The 20973-nt window shown below is 49.0% G+C and overlaps 1 protein-coding gene across 2 annotated transcripts in view; it reads right to left on the bottom strand.

Moving 5' to 3' along the window:
* Window positions 1-2527: 2527 nt before the first annotated feature.
* ATP2A2 (ATPase sarcoplasmic/endoplasmic reticulum Ca2+ transporting 2) overlaps window positions 2528-20973 on the bottom strand; it is a 49899-nt gene continuing 31453 nt past the window's right edge. Inside the window, exons 8-21 of one of the 2 annotated variants that reach the window (XM_028528607.2) lie at window positions 19606-20070; window positions 15637-15725; window positions 15051-15153; window positions 14179-14310; window positions 12158-12280; window positions 11840-12058; window positions 10873-11208; window positions 10422-10642; window positions 9818-10020; window positions 8352-8437; window positions 7941-8074; window positions 7200-7317; window positions 6977-7097; window positions 2528-3348 (exon numbers count right to left, since the gene is read on the bottom strand). In XM_028528607.2, the coding sequence (XP_028384408.1) occupies window positions 3335-3348; window positions 6977-7097; window positions 7200-7317; window positions 7941-8074; window positions 8352-8437; window positions 9818-10020; window positions 10422-10642; window positions 10873-11208; window positions 11840-12058; window positions 12158-12280; window positions 14179-14310; window positions 15051-15153; window positions 15637-15725; window positions 19606-20070 (2364 nt within the window). In that variant the 3' untranslated portion in view covers window positions 2528-3334. Of the gene's footprint in view, window positions 3349-6010; window positions 7098-7199; window positions 7318-7940; window positions 8075-8351; window positions 8438-9817; window positions 10021-10421; window positions 10643-10872; window positions 11209-11839; window positions 12059-12157; window positions 12281-14178; window positions 14311-15050; window positions 15154-15636; window positions 15726-19605; window positions 20071-20973 lie in introns of those variants that run through there. The other variant, XM_028528606.2, reaches the window with a different exon arrangement.

Here is a 20973-nt window from a genome sequence, read left to right as displayed (position 1 = left end):
AAGCCAGGTGATTTCCATTCCTTGGCTACACCAGCGCTGCAGGATTATTTTTGTTTTTTTGTGAACATGTGTTCCGATTTCTCCAAAATGCTTGACCAAAGGTGATGGATATTTAAAATTATCACGGATGTTGTCAGATTGCCCTTCAGGGATCGGGCCGCTTTAATATTCCCACCACCGGCCTGAGTACTTGTTTCCTCATGCCAGGTGTCAAGGGGAGAGAGATCAGTGTCCACTTTCATCTTTGCCGATCACACGTGAAGGGAATTAATTATCTGCGAGCAAACCCGCGTTCCTAACTCTAGAGGCATAGTCAATTCTGGAATTTTTACCTTTTTATGTAGTCCGTTTATTGCTCTTCGTCCAGGATTTTGTGTCATGCCTAGAAAGGCTTTTCCTCCGCATTTCCTCCTGGGCACCTTCCTGGTTTGCTTTTTAAACCTGATCTGCAAACAGGCACAATGAACGCCGACACCCGTCATCACCCCAGCATCACCGCGAGAGGTGGAGCCCAGCTCGCCTGCCCTCCTCCCTTCCTGCTGGAACTAAGCACTGTCCTATCGCCTCCCTTAGGGCTGGTGTCTTTGAACCTGCTACCTGTTCACTACTTGCCCACTTGCAGCTGAGGAGTTTGCGCCCAAACGTGAATCCACTTTCAGCTTAGTTTAGCTGACTTTTCTGTGTGAGCAGGGCTTTCTCACGAAGGAAGCTTGTGCACCGACTTATGGGCAACGGCCCTCGGGCCGCAGGAGAGACTTACGTGGTTCTGCTGTGCGTGTTATGAACGTGATGGACACTGCCCTTGGTCTCACTGTGCAGGGAGACTTATCTGTTGATGCCTCCGGTTGATTCATTTCCATTGCTGCAGTGTGATTGCAATATGCCTCAGATGTCCTTAACCGTTTTCCTGCTGCTGTTGGTCATTTAGGTTGTTTCCAGTACTTTTCTTTTATAAACATCATGTGTGAAAAATTCTAAGGTAGACCTAGGAGTGGGCCAGCTGGGTTGTGTACTGAAAGCGTCTGCCAATTTACCAGGTGATACTTGTTCTGCAATGGAGGGCCCATTTTCACACCCTTGGTATCAGAAGACCCATTGTTTGGTCAGGTGATGGGTATGAAATGAAATCTCACTGATTTTACCTTGCTGGCAGGGTTGAACCGCGGCGGGGGGGGGGGCGCCACACTGATTGGTTGCTTCTCACACGCTTCCAAGTGTAGGCTATCTGGCCGACAACCCAGGGATATGCCCGACTGGGGATCAGACTGGGGACCTTTCGGTTCGCAGGCAAGGCGCTCGATCCACTGAGCCACACAAGCCACAGCTCCTTCCCCATTTTAAAGAGGACCACTGGCGTTAACGAGCCACCCAGCTTTCCCTGACTAAGCTAAAACGCCACCTCTCTGCTTAAGTGCCCACTGGTATTTTCATGAATCACTGACATAGGAATTACGTACCCCTCACATGAAGACGTCACCCCTCCACCCCCCAGAATCATGAAACTTGCCCGAGAACCGCATGTCTGCAGAGATCCGGTGTGACCCGTGCTTTCTGTTTGCTCCCAGGCACGTCCCCTTCCCTTCTCTGCGGCCACCACTCTGCAGGACAGGGCAGGTGGTGGGCAGCTGTGGGCAGTGGCGGGCGGGGAGTGTGCTTCTGGTTTTGCATTCCTTTTGGCTCATTTTTCATCGTGTTATAAAATGGGAGTTATAGATACTCAAGTTTTAGTTAATGTTTTTTCCCATATATGTAGAGTTGATGGGGCTTGTCTTTATTAGGTTTAAAGAATCAACCAACAATCCTTGCAACCCTGGGTTTTTTATTTTTTTAGAAAAAAATTTTAAAGATTTTATTTATTTATTTTTAGAGAGGGAAGGGAGGGGGAGAGGGAGAGAGAGAGAGAGAGAGAGAGAAACATCAGTGTGCGGTTGCTGGGGGTTCTGGCCTGCAACCCGGGAATGTACCCTGGCTGGGAATCGAACCTGGGACACTTTGGTTCACAGCCTGCGCTCAGTCCACTGAGCTACGCCAGCCAGGGTGCAACCCTGGTTTTTTTAAGCGACGAAAGAATTATCTTACCTTAGGGAATTCAGGAAACAGGAAACCCCACTCATGTCCACCTTCGGCGGACAAGCCATAAATGACCATCAAATAAATGCATCTCGGGACCTGCCCCAGGACTACATCAGCTCTACTTTCTGTATTAGCCACAGGAAAGTGGAGTTTTCCATTTTGCATCCGAGCAGTATTAGAACCGTCTCTCCAAGCCACAGGCTTTTTAGTCATGTCCATTATCCCTGAAAACCCCCCTGCGGACACACTCGGCCACCCCCATACCTGAGGGGAGACAGCGGGGCCAGGGCAGGGCCGCCTGAGGAGTCTCGCCACACGAGCAGACCCTCTCCGCCCAGGAAGGCAAGTCCAAGAACTTCCCCTTCCTTTTATGCACACCAGGGCACAACTGCTGGGAGCCGCAGGCCCGCGGTGCACCGCCCCCCACCCCCACAAAACAGGCACCACCACACTGTGAACTTACGCAGAATAGATTTATTTACCCGAAATGGACCATGTCTGTGCGCTGCCTTTGTTACCAGCACAGAAATAAATTGATCTCTATTTACAGTCTAAAGTCAAACATGCGTTGTGATAGACTTTTAGCATTTTATATTAAGATAAATGCATCACAATATTTGTACTGTACCAACATCTGTCTACGGCTTCTGATTTCATTAAATAAGTTACATTTAATACAGTGCAAAATAGCTGTTTGCACACTCAAAAAAATAACTGAAGTTATGAACTGGAGACCTACATTTTAACCATTCAACACCTGTAGTGTTTTCAAAAAATTTATAAATAAGCAAAACTGTACAGGGCCAATTAAAAAGTAGCATGTTTCAATGACACCAAAGGGAAATCTGGCTACTTACAACTGAAGGCATGCATTACAACTGAATATCGAGTATTGTACATTTATATAAGCTATGACAGTTTGCACAGAGAAATACAGAGACTTGGCTGATGGCGCCTAAGTTCCTGGATAAGGTTTCAGAACCTCATTCTTCTCGCAGCAAAGAAACCAAAATTCTCTGGAGAGGTTTTCTGATTCATTCAGCTAAATTGTACATCTGTAATTATTATTTTAATTTAAAAGCCAAAAACCCCATTGGTAATACACACTTCCTCCACATAACACACAATGAGTTGGGGGCTTTTTCTACTTTCCTTCCCCTCCCAACACCAATCATGCAGAGGGCTGGTAGATGTGTTGCTAAAAACGCACATGCACGCAACCGAACACCCTTACATTTCTGCAAAATGGCTTAGGAAGCGGTTACTCCAGTATTGCTGAAAAGGAAAGAAAGAGGAAATCAGCTTCATGAAATACGGGGAGGGAATGTGAGAGTATCTACTTAAGACTAAGAGGAGTAGTGACAGGTGAAAGGGAATATTCCGTTTGATCTTTTAAGGTCCGAAGACCAGCACGTCCGACCAACTGTCCCTGAGGCACTGCCCACACGGAGTAGCATCCAGAAGCACTGGCACGGCGACACAGACCCCCCCGGCTAGAGCGAAGTCCCCTCCCCCCTGGCTCCCGGGGGCATGCCGCCAGGCAGACACTTGGCCGCTTCAGGTGCAGCGGGAGTGAGCTGGGCCAGAGAAGGAACAGGTCTGGGTTAGCAGTGCGGGGACGAAGCACAAGTGAGCGGTGTGGCAGTCAGCGCCAGGCCTCCGCCCCCCCTCCCCGTCCTGCTGGGGGCGGCCTCCGGGCCACAGGCCCGGCCCTGCCCGGTCCCTCGGCTGCTCGCCGCCATTCCCTTCCAAGAAAGAAGGCCGGAGGGCCAGGCTCCGACACAACGTGGTGGTTCGGTTTAAAAGGCAAAGGCCACCTTAGCCCTGCAGACGCAGCGGGCTCTGGGCTCCGGGCAGGTGCTTGGCAGACACCGAGTTAACGCCCGTGGCCTCATATTGCTGAGGGGTGCCTACCACGCAGACATTTAGGGGGCGAGGGCCCACTCTGAGGGTGCTGCGGTAGCAGCTGCTCGTGAGGGGGCTGGCGGCGGCCCTGCGTGTCCGTGGGCTCACGCAGCTGCCCCGACGGAACGTGCTCCCTGTCCTGGAAACACAGAACGGGCTGTGCAGGGCGTCCCGGGAGGGAGGGCTGTGCGAGCCTGCCCTCTCTCGGGCAAGGCTGGACCAGAGAGGCCGGGCGAGCCCGGGCAGGAGTCCCCACTGGGAAAGGGCTGGGGCAAGCTGCCTGGCAGCGCCTCCCTGCTGGGGGAGGAGGGGGCCGGGCGGGGACCCGAGGCCGGGGACGGCCCCCCGCCGCAGGCTTGTTCTCCAGAGGCGAAGCCTGAAGTGCGCAGACCCGGCACTCTGCTCCCCACCGCCAGCTGCCGGCTGCCGGCCCGAGGGAAGTGGGCGCCCTAACCGCCCCGTGGGCTGGGCAGGCCCGAGGCTGAGAAACCACAGGGCAGCGCCAGCCCAGGGCCGTCTGGGGCTGTGCCGGCTCCTCCAGCAGCTCGCAGCACTCAGCTTATTTCTGTAAAGGCCACTGGACGGAGGAACCGAGTCAGGAACATGTGACTGACTGTTGGGTTAGTTCAGTTTCCACAGAACAACACGCTACCCAACAGCGTTCTGTCCTGTTTTAGCCAAGACACGCTCCTTGCATCTGATCCACTGGGCCCGTTCCTCTTCACCGCTCGTGACGCTAAGGAAACACAACCAACCAACCTGGCAAAACCTACACCTCTACGTTCTCTGCAGAGCAAACCGACCCCCTCCCCCGAGAGCAGCCTCAGTGAGCCAGGCCAGGGCTCTGCCTTCAGTCTCCGCGATCCGCCTCGGCCGCCTCGCACTCAGACCCCCGACCCTGGCGGCAGCACCTGTCCTGCCTGATGCCTATTAGAGCTTCCCCCCCCCCCCGCACGTCCGGCACCGACACCGCATCTGGCTGAGCCTGCAACCAGGGCCCGAGCACCTTCCCCAGGGCACTCGGCCTCACAGGGAGGGGGCCGCTGGCCCGCCGGCCAGGCTGCGGGCCACGCAGAGCTGTGCCCCAGGCACTGCGCTCCCACACGCCCTGGGGAGGGCAGACAGGTCTCAGCTGCGACCCAGGAGGTGCAGACAGGTGGCCGATTTAGGAGGACCCCGTGGATACGTGAATTCACTGGTCCAGTTACTTGCTTTCACTAGCCGTTTGCTTTTTAATGAACCAAGGTTCTGGGACGAGTCCTTCCAGCTAACAAAGATCAACCTTTTTGTGTAACAAAGATTCACAACTTCTTGTAAATCCTCATCAGCACTGGCAAAGGCACAGCTCCCTCAGCCTGTCGGTCAGACCGAACCAGAACAAGTCTCTCTTCCCCTCGGCCTCCCCAGCGGCCGGCCGGCCCAGGTGCGCGCGGGCACCCGCCGCTCTCAGGGACGGCCACAGAACACCCCAGCGCCTGGCCCCACGCCGCGCTCACCCGGCGGCAGAGGCCTCAGGCCAACAACGCGTCTGAGCGCCAGCGATACTCACATCAGGCGGTGGGTGTTGGAAGGCATTGGAGGGAACACCAGTTAGGGCTGTTAGTGACCGGCACCCGGCTGGTGAGGCTGGTCTGGAGCGTGCACAGACATCCCTCACAGTACGACCGCGGTGGTTAGTGCCACGTTCAAATAAAAATAGTTCTATACAGTATGTGCATTTGGTCATGAGCTATTTACAGATTTTACAAAACACACACACACACACACACGCACACACACACACTTGCCCTTATGTTCTCTACACCAGGCTACACAGGCCAGCAGGGACTTGCATGAGTCACAGGTGACAGCGCCTACACATTAAAAAACAAAACCCCTACAGCTCCCTAGGCAGCAGGGCAGGACCCTTCTTCCCCTTGAGCACAGTGAAAACTGAAGGAACTTCTGAGCTAGGAACTTCAGCGGGACACGTCTGTGGTAAGTTCAAGCTAAGCCACTTAAGAGTTAAAAACAAGGCAGTTATTTTTCTGTCCATTTAAAATGTTTTATTTTTTTTAAACTAGAGTGTGAAATGCCCCTGATATAGGCAATGTTGGCCAAAAAAAATGTCTGTTACAATAAAACACACTAGACATTTAAATAAATAACCTTAAAAGCTACATGAGGGGACATGAACCCAGTCAATTGAACCTGGAACAATGTTTTCTGCACAAGCGAGAGAACAGGCATACCTCTGGTTAAGACTGATGTAAACAGAACCACCTAAGGAGAAGCAGCCGAGCGGGCCCGGGGGTGGGAGTGGGGGTGGGGGGTGAACCGAGGGGGGTGAGGGCGTGGCAAACCGAAAAATACTGACTGAGGTAGCAGTACTCTGCCCGGTGCAGAAAAATTGGCTTATGAATAAAAATCAGACTGTGATCTCAGATTAAGTCCAGATGATCATGCAAAAGACACAATACATGCTATTTCATTTTAGAAAAAACCACACACATTCATTTCCTAAAATCTGCTGCCAATTAATTTGCTGACAATGTCTGCTGGCTCAACTTTTTTTTTTTATACAAGGATGAGTATTAAACAGAACACTGTACATGCTTTTTCATCTACAAAAAAATATTTGCATAAAATAGTGTTAGTTCTCTGTACATGTCAATGGACACTTTAATTGTGTGTATAAAAAAGGAAAATCTTGCCCCACTGGAGTCAGAAAAAGCAAAACAAAATCTAGAGTATGAAACTTCCTTCACCAGCCAGTATGTTCATGTGAAAATTCAGCAGAAAGACAGTTGCTTTAAACAATAAAAAATTAATTGATTAAGTTAAACATCTTCTTTATGTAAAACTGTCAGTCAAGACCAGAACATGTCACTAAAGTTAGTGTCTGTGCTGTACACCCAGACCACCAGGGGCATGATGAGCAGCACAAACGGCCAGGAAATCCCGTCGGTGCATGCCGAGAGCGAGCAGGGTTTGGTGGCAGGCTGCACACACTCTTTACCAGGTTCCAGGTAGTTGCGGGCCACGAACTTCAGTGTCTCGTCCATTAGAATCACAGGCAGGGAGATTTTCAGCACCATCAGCCACTGGGTCAAGTTCAGTGGTGTGATCTGGAAGATAAGCTGAAAGAAACCCCGAGAAGCCGTGTCAAGCCCCCAGGCGTGCTGGCGAGGCAGCCAGGCCCCCCCCCCACCCCCCCCGGTGCCGGGTCCCCCCCGGCTCACAGGCAAGGGCTCCACGTAGAGGATCAGGAAGTGGAGCGACATGGACAGGCAGATGGAGCCCACGAGCCAGATGTTCTCCCAGGGCGGCATCCGCAGCAGGGACTGGTTTTCAGACAAGCTGCAGGACAAGGCGGGGGAGAGAGGTACGTGAAACAGGCCCGACGGAAAGGCACGTGTCGCAAGGAACAGAAATTGTTCAGGACTGCGCTCCAAAAGTGGCAGCGAACTTGGCATCACCCACTGACCTAATTCTACTGGATCAAGTTTCTACTGGGGCAAATGCAAGGAAAAATGTTCAGATATAGGACAACTTCCAATTTTAAATCTAGGCTTCAGCACAGCAGATTCCATTTCACTGGGCTCAAAGCAGCTCGCTTGCCCTTGACACTTAGGTTATTTCTGAAACTTCCATTTTTGTCACTGGCTTAATTGGTTGATGCCACTTGTCGCAATGCTAAAAGGAAAAAAGTTCCTTCCTTCCTTCCCCACGGGCACTGGCACACACGGGTACTGAGGTCCCTATTTTTGTCCTCCGCCGTCTCTTAAGGAACACGGGGCCAAACACTCCCACAGCTTCCTGGAGACGGTGACGCTCATGCCTCAGAAGCCAGTGCTGCCTGATCTCCCTTCTTTTTGGAAAGGAAGAGCCTTCCTGTGACCCTCAGTCAACCATGGCATGCACAGCCCCACAGTGCCCCGGCGGCCAGGCGCTAGCCCGGCTTGCCAGGACGACTCGCTGACCTGTTCAGGGCGTTGCACATCTCTATGGTGACCAGGACAGAGAGTGCCATTGTCATCGGGTACGGGGACTCGAAGATTGCACAATCCACTCCTTCAAAGTCGGGGTTGTCCTCTTTGCACTGTAGGAAATGACTCTGCAACAAAAGCCCAATAAAGTCCTGATCAGCCAAACACATGGTCTTAACTCCACAGACCAATTCCACACTAAGCGCAGAACACAAACCCACACAAGACTTCACCCCATTTTCCAGAGAAGCAGAGTCCTTCAGAATAACCTCACATACAACTGCAGATTGTTGGAGCCTTACGATCACCTGACAGCCACCCCAAACACAGAAAGCTCAAGGACCACCTGGTTCGTGAGGGCCTGCAACACGTGCACCTAAGGCGGACAGGGAGACGGCTACGTACCAGCTGGTAGAAGGACACTCTTGGACCGCCGTCAGCAGCAATGAACCACCACGCGGCAGCACCCACAGTAGCAGCACCAACGTAACCTGGGAATAAACGTCGCGTCGCTGACACACGTGGGGTTTGCAGCCTGCAGCATTCCCTGCAGCTCCTGCCCCACGGGCCACTGTTATCCCCAGGACAGATGAACGAGGCACGCCAACGGTTAACTGAGCCGCCTGTGCAAAAGCAGTGGACTGAGGGCTTCCGCGAGGACAGGGGTCCGGGGCACAGAAGAACTTGTGAGGAATCGTCCTGCTGCACTGGCCGGACCTTCCCCCAGCCCCGCCCCACCCCAGTCCGCAGCCGGCACACGTTAGGGCTGCAGGTGTGTGTCCTCCATGTAAGGCCTCGCCGTTTGGCGGGACCAGATCACACCACCCGTGACCTTCAGACCAGCTGATGCTATCAGCTGCACGCTAACTTATCTGCTCCATCACAGGCTTGGCAGAACCTTTATATGGAAGGCTGTTCAGAGCAGCTAGTGCAGAACACTGAGCAACACGGCAACGCCTGAAGGTGGTCCTGCACTGCTCCCCCCACCGATTACTTCCGAATTCAGCAAGTTTATTACAAAGACGCAACAAGAGGTAGTGGGGAACACAGGGACTCAAAAATAAGGGGATGTTCCACTGTGGTAGTGGCACCCACCCAAAGGGTAAAAGTGTACACCCCGGCTATTACAATGGAGCAGCAGGTGGCTGGTGCCCAGGACAAGGCGGGGTACAGGTGCTGACGTGGACATCAGCCAACGAACAGGAACACAGAAAGACAAAGCGCACACACAGGGCTGTGCAGCAGGCCGTCGCCTGTTTCCCAGAGCGCCTGCGGGAGGGCCCGGGAGCGGCTGTTCACGGTGGAGGGGAACCGACCGGCCGACAGCCTGCCCACGCTGTGCTGGGCTGTGCTTTTTGGGTTCCGAGTCACCTTTCCGTGGAGCCCCAGGGAAGTAAGTTATCTAACCTCGCTGGGGCTCACGTCCCTGACCTGTGACTCGGGGACGAGAACTAGCACCTGGGGCAGGAGGACGAGGTCTACTGGGGGACGGGCACGGGAGAAGTGTGGCCTGTGGCCGGGCTCCACGCCTCCACCAGCCACTGCTGACGAGCACCCAGGGCCCTGTCCGCACTCAGGAAAAGGAAACCTCATTTCGTATCTTGGTGATATGAAGCCTGAGTCATCCCGTATCCCTCTGCCCCTGAATTAAATCTGAAAACCTCAGTCCCACAGGTCCAAGGACGAGGATGCTGAAATGGAATCAACTCGGTATACAGTTCATTAAACCGTAAGAGGGCAGCCTCCACTTTCTGCTATCCTAATACAGGGACAGAAGAAAAATGTGCCTTTGAGAGGTAAATATACAAAATTTTGGGCCATAAATATCTTGTTTCTAAATCAACATTAAAAAAGAAAAGAAAACTACTCACAGCCAATAGCCAGGTAACGGAAAAAGAGCCACCCACTGATCAGTGGCTCCTTTGGGTTCCGGGGTGGTTTATTCATGATGTCCAGGTCGGGGGGGTTGAACCCCAGGGCGGTGGCAGGCAGGCCATCTGTCACCAGGTTGACCCAGAGCAGCTGGACAGGAATTAAAGCCTCAGGAAATCCGAGGGCCGCTGTCAGGAAAATACTGTTTCCACCCAAGGAAAGAAGACAGACTCCAAGTTATTTTTTGCCACTATCCAAAGAGCATCACCATGCCCCTCCCTCCATAAAAATTAGTGGACAGCAACAATGGCTACTTGAGTAACATTTCAGGCAATCAAAACATTACACCCAATTTCAAATCACAGGTAACTTCCAGAAAGCCAAGAACTGTTCTTCCATGTCGCTGGTTTAAACTGCCTCCTGTGCTAAAGGAGCTGCAGACGCCCCCTTCCTCCAAAGGTGTCCTCCCCCTTGCTGAGCACCTGCCCCCGCCTCGTGCACAGGGACCAAAGCTGCGGCCGGAGGAGGAGCGAACACGGAACACTGGCCCGCACGAGCCGGTTTCAGACAGAGGAACACACGGGACTCGCCACAGGGACCTACCAGACAACCTCCCCGACGTTCGACGAGATGAGGTAGCGGATGAACTGCTTCATGTTGTTGTATATCGCCCGCCCCTCCTCCACGGCGGCCACGATGGTGGAGAAGTTGTCGTCGGCCAGGACCATCTCGGAGGCGGTCTTAGCCACGGCGGTGCCGGAGCCCATGGCGATGCCGATCTCGGCCTTCTTCAGGGCAGGGGCGTCGTTCACGCCGTCCCCGGTCTGGAAGGGAACCGACACCGCTCAGCGCTCTCCCTGCGGCTGGGGCCGAGGGCACCCCCAGGTCTTACACTACTCTAGAATCTTCCTCGAGTGCACCCCACGGCCAACTACCGGGAACAGAACCCTAGAGAAACAGCCCGGATCATGACAAAAACCAGGAAATTCCAAATCTGGGAGCTATGACTAAAAAATGTAACGGTCAAAATCTGGACACGTCCGAAGGTCCTCACCATGGCTGTAATCTCATCGAAGGACTGAAGAAATTCCACAATCTTGGACTTGTGGGAGGGCTCGACTCGCGCGAAACAGCGGGCGTTCAAGCACGCGTCCCTCTGGGCCGAGGGGCTGAGCTCGTCAAACTCCCGGCCCGTGAAAGCCTTCGCCGCCACGTCCTCGTCCTGCCCGAAGATGCCAATGCGGCGACAGATGGCCACGGCCGTGCCCTTGTTGTCCCCAGTGATCATGATGACCCGGATGCCCGCCTGCCGGCACAGCTTCACCGAGGAGGCCACTTCAATCCTCGGAGGGTCCAGCATGCCCACGCAGCCGACGAAGGTCAGATTGGTCTGCGGCAAAAGAATCGCCTTATTCTAAAACAGGAAGCTCTGGTTTTTGCCCTGGTGTGCAACTGGGCTAGTTACACACGAAGAGCAAAGGTTTCTGCATTTTCTTATGCTAAATGCCGCAACTTTGACTCGTATCTAAAATTAATGTCCACACTTCAGGTAGAATTCCAATTAATAGGAAACAAAACTGCTACGTTACTATCAAATCATTCTTTAACTCTTATGACGATAATATTCTGAAGTGAGGGGAAGAAAACACTGAGGAATAAAGAGCATTTTGGAGTCTCTCAACCTGGACACTCTGACCTTTAATAACTATGTTTTAAAACTACTCCCAATTTTTAAAATATCTTAATTTACCTGAGATATGTTACAAAATAGGTTTTACAACTTTGTTTAGCTCAAGTTCTGAGCAGTCTACTTTGAAAGTAACAGACCATTAAACTGTTAACTATGTATGTTTGAAGCAGCAACCTAAACTATAATGGTGATGCATCTGGCCTGCAGAAAAATAAGTAACCACACCTCTCTCTTGGCAAAAGCAAGACTCATCTGACCTTTCGCCGAAGGAGTGCCGTTCGAACACAATGAATGGGCAGGGTGTGGGTGAGGAAACTTTTCATTAGCTGACCTCGTATTTAATAAAGTTGGCAGAGTCCTCGAGGTTCATTTCTTCTCTTCTCAGGGGGTTGTCGTGAGTGGCCAGAGCCAAGCATCGCAGTGTGTCGCTGCCACTGCCCCATTCCCGAATGACAGACATGATCTTCTGTTTGACCCCGGAGGTCATAGGGACTTTAGTACTTCCAACCCGAACGTGGGTGCACCTGTCAATGACACCTTCAGGAGCACCCTGGAAATGTTACAGATTGAGATCAACAACAATATTCACCGGCTCATCCAGGACCCTAATTCTGGCAAGAACATCTCAACTGCAACCTGCTGTACTTGCCTTCACAAACATCTTGCTCATGGATGTCCGGCTTGGCTTGTTTGGCGTACAATAAACTGACATTGATTTCCTATCGCGTGAAAACTCGAGAGTGAATTCTTTTTTCATCAACTGTTTAATGACCTATGATCGGAACATACATGGAACACTATTAGATGACACTTTCTGTAAATTTTTCACTAGTTCAAAAAATACACACTGAGCACCAATTATGTGACAGGCACTGGAAATAAAGGGCAATGAACAGTAACACACAGTCCTGCTGTTACTTGTGGCAGTCATTCCAGTTAAGGCTCCACTTAAAAAAAAAAGATTTCATTTGTTTATTTTTGGAGAGTGGGGAAGGGGGGGAGAGAAACCTCATGTGCGAGAAACACATCGATCAGTTGCTGCTTGCAGACCCCAAACTGCAGGCTGGCCCTCAACCCAGGCATGTGCCCTGACTGGGAATCGAACCAGCAACTTTTCGGTTTACAGGCCGGCACTCAATCCACTGAGCCACACCAGCCAGGGCAATGCCCAGCCTTTAAGCTCATGATGCTACTTCTTTCCCTTCGCTGAGTGGTTCGAGATCTGGAAGACAGCTCTGTGACGCTGCCTTCAAGCTGAGGGATTTAGTCACCAACCAACAACAGATGCAGCAGACGATGAGGCTCTGCCCCCTCTGCCACCGCCACCACCCCGATTCACCTTTGTTAAGCTAACCTTGTAGTTGTGGGTGCTTCTGCTTGAACACAGCAGGTCACAAGTTCAAGGCTACTAGACTGGATCTGAGAATGCTGCGCTGGGAACCCCTGCATCTCTGACGTAAAGAAACATTAGCGTGTAACTTCCACCCTTGTCATGCCCGTGTCGGGTCTGGCACCCTCCTCATCGAATGAGTCCAGCGGGGCTCCACTTTCCTTTTTCTCACAGTCTACGCAGAACTGTTTTCTCGTTCTTAAGTGTTTGACAGAATATGGCACTGAGAATTTTTGTGGGGATAGATTTTGAATTATAGTCAACTGACTTAACAGATATAGAATTTTTCTTGTGTTAATTTAGAAAGCTGTGTTACTGAAGGGATCTGTCAATTCTACACTTGTCAAATTTATCCAAATAAAATTGCTCATCATGGGTTCCTGATCCTGTTTAATTACTTGTTTTCTACTTTCTTCAGAGAGGAGCCTGTATCACTGATTTTAATGAAGTGTACATTACAAGTAGCGTAGCAGAAATAAGGATGAGGTGAAGTGCATTTACAGTGTTGTTCAAATCTTCCATACCCTTACTGATTTTTTCATCTGTTTATTCTATCGCTTATTGAGAAAGGTATATTAAAATTTCCAACTCTGCCCTGGCTGGAGTGGCTCAGTGGATTGAGTGCCGGCCTTTGAACAAAAAGGTTGCTGATTTGATTCCCGGTCAGGACAGAGGCCTGGGTTGCAGCCCAGGTCCCCAGGAGGGGGCATGTGAGAGGCAACCACACATTGATGTTTCTCTCCCCCCTCCCCCCCCAAATAAATATCTTTTAAAATTTTTTCCAACCCTATTTATGGATTTGTCTTTTATCTTTGTCAGTTTTTGTTTTGTGTGCTTTAAATGTGCTATTAGAATTACAGTGCGAAAGGGGGAAATAAAGTCAAGAGAAAGCGCTGTGACAGATTTATTACGCTGCCGTCTCCTGCGAGGATGAAGAGGCTCTAGCAGAGGGAACACTGATAATGCACGAGAGAGGGGGCGGGGCCAACTGCACAAGGAGCAGCTGGCTTCTGCCAGGAGCAAGGGCAGTCCACTCGCGGCACCATGGGGAAAGGCAGACCTTATTGGCAAAGATGGTTGCATGTGGAAATTACCTACTGATTACCTTTACTTTCTTCAGACAGACAGCCAGACCGTTTTACCCAAAAGTGAACACGGGGAAGGAGACCCTGCCAGTGCGCGAGAGCAGGCAGACGGTTGGCAGGCTAAGACAGGGAGAAGGTAAGTGTGCGGTACGGGTGACGGGCGGCACGAACCACACACCGAGTTCTGGTACTGACCGAGTTGCAGGCATTCGCTCGTTCAATTTTAGAAAGACCCTTCAGTTCAGTGTCAAATACATTCATCTTCTCTACCAGGCAAGTGAGAGCGGTCTCCGTAGCTTCTCCAACTTTTTCATACACACCCTTTGCCTGTATTAGTTAAAGACATAAAAAGTTCAAAAAGGGAAACGTGGTAAACAAGTCAATTCGTCATCAATACAGACTGTTCCACAGGAGGACAACCAGGATCCAGATCGTTAAATGCACTCAAAGCACAGCTGTGTGTCTTGTCTGATTCTAATAATTAGGTTTCTTGTTTCTCTCAACTATAAGAAGCCACTAATCACAGTATTAATTCATAAAGTTTCAAACAGTACTTAGAATTCCATGTCAGTCCTTGCCTTTTAGACAGAAACCAGAAGACTTATCTTAGTATTTGTAATTAAAAATAAAGGAAAACAGGTTTTCTTTTGGTTAAATTTTCTATTATTTTATCTTCAACACCATGAAAACAATCCTCTAAGCCTCAGCTTGTCCTCCAGGATATAACGCTACCCGTCTTGCAAGCAATACCCTACACTTTCAGGGAGACGCCTTCCATCCCGGTGGTATTCACTTAGAGCACACCGAGCTTTGAACAGATGAAACGCCGTGTACTCTCTCAGTTAGGTAACTGCAGCGCTCAGTGGCAGAGGATATACGAAAGTCTCTCAGCTTTCTTTGGCTTAGTCAAGCGGACTCTGATAAGGACAGGCTCTTGAATGGAAAGGGGAAATAAAAACCAGGAACCCTTACTTTCAAAAGGGAGGAAGGAAGGCTGGATTTTCACCCGCCCACCCCACCCCAGACAAGGAACAGCCAGGTCTAGCTTCTCGTTTCTGCAGACTCACCTCATTGTAGTCCAGAGCAGAGTCATTACAAAGAGCGCAAATTGTTGCCAGTTCTACAAGACCATCGTACTGATGACATTTCACTGGTTTATCATCTTTATACCTGTCAAAACGAAACACTTTCAGAACACAGTGTGGTCACCTCTGTTGACTTTTAGTTATTGAATAATATAGAAAGAATGCTGTGGATGACAGACTGGCAAGTATTCAAAAGAACCTGAACGGTGGCTGTTAGAAGTGAGAGGCTGGAGACAACCAAATGTGCCTCTGGAATCAGGAATCGGCCAATGAAGACCAGAAATCCTTACCTCACGAAATTGCTCCACCACTGGTATCAATAAAGAACAAACAGAAACCCCGCTTAAAATTCAGGCTTCAAATAGGAGCTCAGTAAGATGAAAAAGGTCACTGGCTTATAACTTGTGTTTTTCTTCCAAAGCACACAAAAATTTTCTCCTTTAATAACTGATGCCATGAGCCACATGCAGAAGGCTGTCTTAACCTTTTTAGGCACACCGCCAGTCTACACAAGCACCAACCAGCCTGGTGCGATGGACCCTTTGAATGATAAAGGGGGTTTACTCACACTTCCCCACTAGGTGCGTATGTTGATCCAGTTACGGTAAATTCAGTCAGGGAGCAAGTATCACCTTCAACTTTGTCCAGAATGAACATCTGTGGAAGAAAAAAAGTATTAAGTATTTAAAAGGTTCAAAAAATCTGCTATAGGAAGAAAAAAACAATTCTTGCTAAAACAAAAAGGCTTTCTCATTTAAGAAAACAATGAAACTTGCTCACTGCCCCCAATTCCAACCGGAGACCTTTGGGATGGCCTCCCCCACCCGCCTAACAACAGTCTGAGAAACAGCACCCGAGGGAGGCGCTGAATAAGCAGCAGCAGCCGCACCGAAGACCCAGGAGGGACCCCACAGGACACCTGAGTGACGAGGACTATGGGTCACCAGTCCCCTGGACTGCTCAGGACCCCCCATGTCCAACAGCTGGCCGAGGCGGTACTAGGCAGGCTTGCCTTAGAGCCGAGAGTAAAAGCTCGTGCAGAATAAACTCGGCTTCAGAGCTGCATCAACATTCCCTGAGTAGAGGAAGGCAAACTGCTTCTCTGCCCCTTTCCACCTCTTCTTCTCTATGGAGCAGCAGCTCATGTTCTATGAAGCCGCACGATCGCACGCTGCAGTAAGGAGCTCGCGGAGCTGAATGACCCAACGTCACCAGGACCATAAATACAGAGGGAAGCATGCTCAGGAAAGGATTTCCAATTTATGGGGTAGTAAGGCGACACAAGCTAGTTTCTTAAAGATGGTTTTTTTTAAATTTGCTTTCTAATTATAATTCAGAAGCCCAGTTTGGAAAATGAAGATTTGTGTATTTCCTCTAAAAATAAGTAAGTAAATAAATAAATAAAGCGATACTTTATCACTTTATTCAACCATACTTTATCATGCCAAAATCTCTCTGAAATATGAAGAATACGATCAAACCATTTTTAATAAGGAATTTTAAACTCAAAAGAACTATGTCATGCTTTTAAAACATCTTCTCAGAGCATCCCAATTCATATTCAATAAGAGAATCAGCTCATCTTTATATTAAAACAACTTCTTTTGACTCATAAGATTTGCTTGTTACATAGCACGTACTTTTAACTTCCAAAGTATACTAAGAACTAAATCAACCTTTGAACTAATGCCATGAGTAAGACATACAAAATGTTTTTTTAAACCAAAGTATATAATTGGTTTTAAAACAGTCATGACTCCTGATGAAAGGCTCTCGTTCCAACACATACAACAGAGTGTCAAAGGAGGAAAAGATTCATTTCCAAGGTCACATGCAGCAAGATTCACCAATTCCTACAATTTTTTCCCTAACAGATAAACTTCTAAAAAAGAAAGCTTGTCAAAAGCCTCTTTCCAAAGATGTCTGACATTTTGCAGAAGAGGTACCAAAGGACCAGACTGGTTCAAGGGTGTGCTCAAGGTCACACAATTACTGAGTGAGAGGATTGAGTCTAACTACCAATCTTTCCTATTAAGAAAATCCAGCCTAACCTTTGTATTAAAAGTTGTGTGATCCTCTGAAATGTCACAGCTTCTCAGAGTCTTAGTTTTCAAACCTCTTGAGCAGGATGCCCATGATTCAAATAAAGTCACACGTGAAAACCAAATGAACTGCACTAAGCAGCAGCAAAGTGAACTGGCAGTATTATTATTATTATTATTACACACCACGCCAGGTCTTTAAGGTTGCTGCTTATAAACAATGAAACTCCGAGTCTACACTGGAGTCCAAACTGTTCTAACACTTTCAAAATTCTAATTTTAGAAATAAGAATTTCTTAAATTCTAATTTAACTAAGTGTGAATGCCCTGTGGCATTTTAGACTGTAAGTAAGTAAACCATTTAGGAACCGCAGGCTGACAGCGTTCCTAGTTCAAGGGCAGTTACGCAAGTCCCTGCAAGAAACCTACAGAATAGGGATTAGCGTCGGCTTCCTGTGCTGGGCAGGACAGAACAAAGAGGCAGGTTGTTCTTTAGTGGAAGAAAACATTTTATATCAAACCATCTAGGGGAAAATATAAGAAAGAAAAAATTTATTATTGATCTATTTTATTCTTAATTTGAAATCTGATTTGCTGCCAAAATGTTGAAATTAAACATTTTTTAAAGGTTACAATCTCCCAGACTGTGTGCGTACTTTCACAGATAGAAAGGTCTTATACAAGCAATTAAAAGCTTTTAGGCTAAATTTAAACAGTGTGCTAGGGGGTACTAACCAGGTTCCATGAAATTCCCTTTCTCCCCCAAATAATCAGCTTTTAGTCGCCAACTAGCTTTTAGCCAGTTTGTCCAAATCTTCTGGTCCCAAGGATGTGAGGACTTAAGTAGCTAGGTGGAACACGACATACTACCTGTGCTAGGAAAATCCAAGTCAAGCGGAAGCTTACCACTTGAGAGACAGAACACCCCGGTCTCTATCAGGCACCTGCAAATTCCGTCTAAATCTGGGTTTGGACTACATAAAGAGTTAGGGGTATTTGTAGCTAAAAATCATTATGAATTTAAATTTGGCAAAATAAAGGTTCAGGAGGTTTAACTTCACTAAAACAAAAGTAACTTCCAATGCTAAAAACCATTTTCCAAAATCTCCAGATAAGACCAAGAAGATGACCACACGTCCTTTCAATGTCCTCAGAAGCATTACTTAATAGGCCCGCGCAAAGATTTAGTGTTCCAGAAAAATGTATTTCACACGCTATTAAGGGTTCATGTTATGTAAATTTGTGGATTTGTGTCCTGTAGAAAAGATAACTTAGTAGTTTGCTTTTTTTAATCCTCATGAGGATATGTTCATTGATTTTGGAGTGAGAGGGAGTGGGAGAAGAAAAAGAAAAGAGAGGGGGACGGGGAGTGAGGGATGGGGGGGGGGAGAGAGGGGGAGAGAGAGAGAGAGAGAGAGAGAGAGAGACAGACACCTATCCCTTGCCTCCCATACGTGCCCTGACTGGGGACCAAACCCAAAACCGGAGTATGTGCCCTGACGGGGAAACGGAACCCGCAACCTTCTGGTGTGCTGGACGATGCTCCGACCAACCGAGCCACTCAGCCAGGGCCTAACAGAGTAGTTTCATTGCCCCAAAGGATATGAACCGGTTTTTGTAATCCGACATGTACAGCAATTCTATTCCAATCTTGAACACTTCCTCAAACACTCTTATAACCAGTCTGACCACCTTGCTGACACCCTCCACTGATCAATAAGCCAGACAGAATCTTTGACATATGTCCACTAGATATTCCAACGAGCTGTGTACCTTTTGGAAAATTACACTTTAACTTCTACAAAATTGTTTACGTAAAACTTCTGGGAATTGAATTATCCAAAAGAACTTAATTTTGCTGTATCAGTATTATTACATTTCTTTAGTTCTTATTTTTGTATGAGCCGGTTTGAACAATTTATTTCGCCCCCAAGTGATGGTCAAACCACCTATGAAGGATGAAACACACAGAACTAAGTAAGTTAAAGGCAATTATTTACCTTTCAACAAGAAAGCATGTATCTTTCCATGTGTTACGGGAATACCCGTTAGAATTTTAAGTAGGCAGGAAGGTAACTAGCCGTTTGCAGAACTCTCTGACTCTGAAACGCGTCTGTGCGCACGCGCGCGCACACACACACTCGCGCGCGCACACACACACACACGCACACACACTCGCAACACACACACGTGGAGACAGAGGGGCGGGGAACTCCAGGGAGCGCAGCCCCCAGCACCGACAGGCCGCCTGCAGCTACTTCCTCAATACCAGCACTGCCAGCCAGGTTTCCTTCATTTCATGAAATGGTTTTAGGAATTTAATGACTAATTCCTCTCAAGTATTAGAAATTACCTTGGGCTCATGTAACCCAATCTGTTTAAAGCACATAAAAAGGCGTCAAATTATAAGCCAAAGGTTTTTGTGGCATGAGGGCACGATTTTAGGATGAGTGAACAAACACCAGCAGGAAAGATCTCCAGCCCCCGCCCCTTACCCTGCAGGCTGACATCTGGTTCGTCGTGAGGGTGCCAGTCTTGTCTGAGCAGATGACAGACGTGCACCCCAGGGTTTCCACGGACGGGAGGCTTCGAACAATGGCGTTTTTCTTGGCCATTCTGCGGGTTCCCAGGGCCAGGCAAGTGGTGATGACGGCAGGCAGACCTTCAGGAATGGCTGCCACAGCCAGGGCCACGGCGATTTTAAAGTAGTAAATAGCACCTCTGATCCAGGAGCCTCCGTGAACTGGGTCATTGAAGTGCCCAATGTTTATGATCCAGACCGCGATGCATATAAGGGAGATGACTTTGGAGAGCTGCTCCCCAAACTCATCTAGTTTTTGCTGGAGGGGTGTTCTCTCCTGTTCCGTTGCCACCATTTCATCCCGGATCTTGCCGATTTCAGTGTTAACCCCAGTGGCCACCACCACTCCCATGGCTTTGCCAGCAGCAATGTTTGTGCCCTGTGACAGAACAGGAGAACTGGTTACCAGAGTAACACACACCCGACTTAACTACGGACTAGGAAACTCAGACTCGCGTGGACCCTGACTCGAGAACCAGCCACCCCACTCTGATAATGAACAGTGACTCGTGCAGGCAGCATGGCACACCTCTCCCCGATGCCCATTTTAGGTGGTGCCTGCTCTCCCCGGAGCGGCTCTACACTGACCCACCTGCATCTCCACTCAGGACACTGAGCCTGGCGTGCAGACCAGCTCTGGACTGGAGCAGGGCTCTCGCCCCTGTGCACTCAAGATGTTCTGAGCTCTCCACTGAGCTCCCAACCCTAAGCATTCTCCACCCCTGGCTTCAACTCAACTGGCCCTACTTTTGGTCGCCTATAATAAGAGGGCAACTAGCCCCCTGGGCTACCATGAGGACCACTCAAACACTGGCATTCCAAAATCAATGAACTCACCGATGAGTTCTCTCCACACCCCACCTTAATTCCTAGTGCTGGAATGGTACGGCTTCGTCATCTGCACGGTAACTCACCAGTACTTTACTCACTGTGGGCATTTAGGCTTCCAGCCTAACCCACAAAAGCCCACCACTTGAATTCCTTCAAATTCCAAACAAGCAAAACCTAAACATTTCCCAACTTTTTATTTTGAAAAAATTTATCAGAAAAGCTTAAACAGTATAGTGAACATCCACCTGACTTTCCCCCCAGGCTCACCAATTATTAATGCTTTGCTGTATTTGTTTTCTCTCTAAACACACCTTTTTATTGTGACTTCATACAGGTATCATCCACATCATTTTTTAAAACATCCTTTATAGGCTAAGCCTTTTCCAAATAAACCTACTTTTCTACTATGTTTACAGATAAAGAGTTTAGAGATGTCTGACCTCGTCTTTTT

This window comes from Phyllostomus discolor, chromosome 13 (genome assembly GCF_004126475.2).
Source record: "Phyllostomus discolor isolate MPI-MPIP mPhyDis1 chromosome 13, mPhyDis1.pri.v3, whole genome shotgun sequence".
Classification (NCBI taxonomy): Eukaryota; Metazoa; Chordata; class Mammalia; order Chiroptera; family Phyllostomidae; genus Phyllostomus; species Phyllostomus discolor.
The sequence above is the reverse complement of the archived record's forward strand: the minus strand, read 5'-3'. Positions and strand labels throughout refer to the sequence as shown.